This window comes from Lolium perenne, chromosome 4, assembly GCF_019359855.2.
Source record: "Lolium perenne isolate Kyuss_39 chromosome 4, Kyuss_2.0, whole genome shotgun sequence".
Classification (NCBI taxonomy): domain Eukaryota; kingdom Viridiplantae; phylum Streptophyta; class Magnoliopsida; order Poales; family Poaceae; genus Lolium; species Lolium perenne.
This window is the reverse complement of record NC_067247.2, coordinates 400,530,454-400,534,980: the sequence shown is the minus strand read 5'-3', so window position 1 is coordinate 400,534,980 and position 4,527 is coordinate 400,530,454. Positions and strand designations below refer to the sequence as shown.

Sequence of the window (4,527 nt, the reverse complement as noted above, 5' to 3'; positions counted from 1 at the left end):
CTGGGAAGGGTGAGTGCCTAAATGTGCATGTAAGAAATCAGATTCAGGAAAATACACAACCTTCAGAACCCTGGCACTTAGAGTAGATGGATTCCGTAAAATTCGCCAACCTTGCCGTGCTAACAGAGCAAGATTGAAAAGCTCTATATCTCGAAAACCCATACCTCCAAGGAATTTTGGTTTAGTCATAGTCTCCCAGGAAACCCAACAAGGTTTTCTCTTCCCTTGTTTTGCGCCCCACCAAAAGTTACGGATCAACGAATTTATATGCTCACATAAAGCCCTCGGTAGCTTGAAGCAAGACATGAAGAACGTGGGTATCGCTTGCACCACTGCTTTAATCAGTACATCCTTGCCTCCCACCGATAAGCATAACTCCAGCCACCCCTGAATCCTCTTCCATACCCTATCTTTTAGGTATTTGAAAGCCCCATTCACTGATCTCCCCACATCAGAGGGTAAACCCAAATACTTTTCAGTAAGGGATTCATTCTGAACATTGAGGATAACCTTCAGTTGTTGCTTTACTGCCGCGGAACACTTCTTACTAAAAAAGATGGACGACTTGTCCAGATTCACCCACTGTCCAGAGGCACGACAGTAAACATCCAATGTGTCTCGAGCATCTCGAGCACTCTCCTCATTCGCTCTGATAAACAGCATGCTATCATCCGCAAATAGAAGGTGGTTAACTGCTAGAGCAGTGGGTGCCACCTGTAATCCTTGTATGCTCGATGATTCACTTCTTGTTTTCAAAAGGCACGATAGGCCCTCTGCTGCTATCAGAAACAAATACGGTGATATTGGATCTCCTTGACGAATACCTCGAGTAGGCTTAAATTCTTCTAAGCGTTCCCCATTCAACAAAACTGAGAATGACACCGTGGTTACCATCCTCATCACCATCTGAACCCAAACTGTGTGGAAACCCAACTTTGCCATCATGCCTTGTAAATAGTCCCACTCCACACGGTTATATGCCTTCCGCATGTCCAGCTTGAGAGCACAGAACCTATTCTTTACCGCTTTGTTCCTCTTCATAAAATGTAGACACTCATATGCGGTGATAATATTATCCGTGTGTTTGAGGGTGTGCGTTGTAGTCCTTAAGATGCCGTTTGTATGATTTTTGTATCAGGTTTACCTTATAAGATAACTTTTTTCTAATATTAATGGATTTATTATCAGCTCGTATTAATATGCTTATTTTGGTTTATCCGCTTTTTTTAGCAAGATTTTGTTTATCCGCTTAGATTTCTTCTTCACTCAAGCTGACTGTGGCCCAATCTGGGAGGGCTGTTATAATGGATCGAAACAGTTTAGGCTCATTAGAGAGCTTATTCGGAGAGAAGGGAGGCTTGTGCTCGTAAACTCAGTTGTGGCGGCAAGGGCGGTGCACCAAATGGTGGTCGCAGAGGCCCCTGCATGGTTGCTGGAGGAGATAAACAAATGGATGAGAGCTTTTTTCTGGGCAGGCAAGGATGAGGTCCAAGGAGGGCAGTGCCTAGTGGCGTGGAAAACCATTTGCAAACCAAAGAAGTTTGGCGGCCTAGGAGTGAAGGATCTGAGGTTATAGGGCTTGGCGCTCCGAGTGAGGTGGTTCTGGCTCAGACGTACGGACAGGGCAAGGCCGTGGCAGGGCTTGCCAGGGCTGAAGGACCCAGAGGCGGAGGAGGTGTTCCAGAGCCTGGCACACTTCAAAGTGGGCGACGGGCTCTCAACCTACTTCTGGAAGGATAGATGGATTAGTGGTTTTACCGCGGCGGAGTTGGCACCGGAAGTCGTTGCGAGGGTCCCAACAAGGAGAAAAAATGAGCGGCTGGTAGGAGAGGCACTACCGGAGGACGGATGGATAGACGACATGTCGAGAGAGATGACAGAGGAGCTCTGGAGGGAATGCCTGATACTTTGGGAGGCAGTGGAAACAGTGATGAGAGATGCAGTGAGCCCGGACCACATTTCCTGGAAAGGGGTGGAATCCGGAAGGTATACGGCGAAAGCTACCTACGGGATGCTTTGCCAGGGGAGCATGAGGTGGAGTATGAGTAAGCCAGTGTGGGGATCCTTCTCCCCCATGAAAGGCAAGATGTTCGCATGGCTGGCTCTGAAATATCGGTTGTGCACCTCTGACAGGAGGGCGAGACACGGACTCCAGGAGCACCCGGATGCATGCTACACATGCCTGCAGGAGGAGGACAATGTGGACCATATTCTAACCCTTTGTCCTTATGCGAGACAGGTGTGGTGCAGAGTCTTACACAGTGCGAGCTTACAGCTTACGGACCCAGGATCCACAGGCAACCTACAGAGATGGTGGACGGAGGCCTGCAAGCAATGACACGTGACAGTTGTGCTTCCGACTTTCAGTTTACGCAGGTTTAGATCCTTTCTAGGAAAAGGATCCTGGATTCCTACCTTGCCTTGCATGGAGTAAATTATGTTCTCAACTTGCCTGTTGCGGATAAAGCAGGTAAGAATTAATTTGCCTGCCTCGGATATCTTTCTGACATTGCTACTTGTTTTCACCTAGTTAACCATGAACAGATCAATGAATTTTTTCCCTCTTGCTCGTCCTGAAGGAGGAAGCCATGAAGTGGAGGTTCGAGGAGTACTGGATAGCCGAGCATGGCAGCAACCAGCAAGTACAAGAACACAGAGAGAGTGAAAGCGTGGCTCTATAGCATGTTCAAGAAATGCGCCCAGAATGTTGAGAAGCGTAACGTGGAGGGCGTTGGAGCCACCTTCATGACAGACCAATTCTGTGACGAAACCGTGCAAAAGTTCCTCAGGTGCCGTGAGCTTAAAGATAATTCATACTGAAGTATATCACTTGCTCAGTGGCATCCATCTATCATTTGTGACAATGACTAGAAAGATCAGTTACTGTGAACTAATCAATATCGTCTCCAATTAGTAGAATGAGATGTCTCTATATATGTAGTGGATGCAAAGTGTTCCTGGTGATCTCAATCATTTTCCTTCCATCGCAGGAGGTTCCTTCAGTTTCATATGGAGAGGATTTCTATGCCAGGGTCTGCAGTGCGGCCATCGGTTCCACGCGGAGGCTGCACATGAACGTTGTTTATAACCTTGAACAGTAGGGAAGGCCCCTACTGCGCTGCACATATTGAGGACGAGACTTGGAAATTCTGCCGTGGCCTCTGATAGGAGAGGTTTGTTTGTTTCTTACTCCATCAATGTCTAACATGTTTTACATCATCTCTTATGCTTTAGTTTCATCCTAACATGAAGATACATCACTTCAAATTGTGCCCCAAGTGTAAGTCTTTAATTTGGTTCCTGCTGGTGCTGTTTGTTCTTAAATCTTTGTATGTTCCCTTCTATGTCGTGGCATGCAGGAGTTTCAGTAAAATATTATTGGAATATGTTTATGTTCTCCGAACATACTTGAAATGGTGGTGTATGCTGCCTGCCAATGCTGTTATAGCTATGTATTTTTTTTTAGAAGTAGCTGTGGGGATTGTGCTGTTCATCATGGTCATTAAATGTTAGAGCTAGATTCATTATTCCTGCACAAGGTGAAATTTGCTCTGTCAATAATATGCCTATGCCTGATTAAGATTAACTGATTAAGAGGTATATAAATTGACTAGCTGCTTGAACTTTCAAATCTTTCAACCAAGCCCCACATTGTGCAAGTTTAGATAAATCTGAATGGTGCTGTCCTAACTATGTTTGTCATAGAATTAGAATCTTAGCATAATAAGGTTATTTTAATTTACTAGCCTGTTTGTATTCTTCAATACAATATGAAAACATTTAAACTACTGTTACTTAACTTCTAAATCGAATCGTTGAACTCCATCAGACATATCTACCGGCCATATCATTAGTTTACAGCCTCCACAGTACCGTATATATGTTTTTCAACATAAATGTTACGCCACTTAAAAACTCGGTCTAGCTGGTTCCTGTTATTCTTTTTCTAGCTATGAATCAAACGGTGACAATCCTTGCCATATGGGAAAGAAAGCTACCTTGGACAGTCAATAATAGAGGCCAGTCCAAGAGCCTAAGGGGTGTTTTGCATTTTGCCATGCATGCGACAGTTCACCCAAAAAAGATATTAATTCCAGTTACAATAAGACAAATTGTTGATTGTTTTAGCTATCAGCAAACAGAAATCACACAAGACAATTGTGCTCCTGATATCTGAATTGCTCAAGTTTTGATACTTTGCAACGAAAAGGAAATGGATATACCTACTTTGGCTTGCATGGAATAAACTATGTCCTCAAATTTGCTGCACCGGAACCAGCATGTTCCCTTCTATCCGGTGGCATGCAGGAGCTTCAGTAAATTTTATTAAAGATGTTTTGTTTCTCCATACATAATTGAAATGGTCGTGTATGCTGCCATCTAATGCTGTTATAGCTACGTATTTTTTAGAACTAGCTATGGAGAATGTTCTGTTCATTGCAGTCATTGAATGTTTGTGTTAGATTAAATATTAATGCAGAAGGTGACATTTGATTTATAAATTACTATATATGCCCAGGTCTGATT

The 4,527-nt window shown here is 44.0% G+C and overlaps 1 protein-coding gene across 1 annotated transcript; it reads left to right on the top strand.

Annotated features, from left to right (window-relative positions):
• The first annotated feature begins 1,402 nt into the window (after positions 1-1,402).
• LOC139830412 (uncharacterized) lies at positions 1,403-2,345 on the top strand. The gene is made up of 3 exons (XM_071818410.1): positions 1,403-1,569; positions 1,612-1,986; positions 2,240-2,345. The coding sequence occupies exons 1-3, from the start codon at positions 1,403-1,405 to the stop codon at positions 2,343-2,345; spliced, it is 648 nt and encodes a 215-aa protein (XP_071674511.1).
• The last annotated feature ends 2,182 nt before the right edge of the window (positions 2,346-4,527 follow it).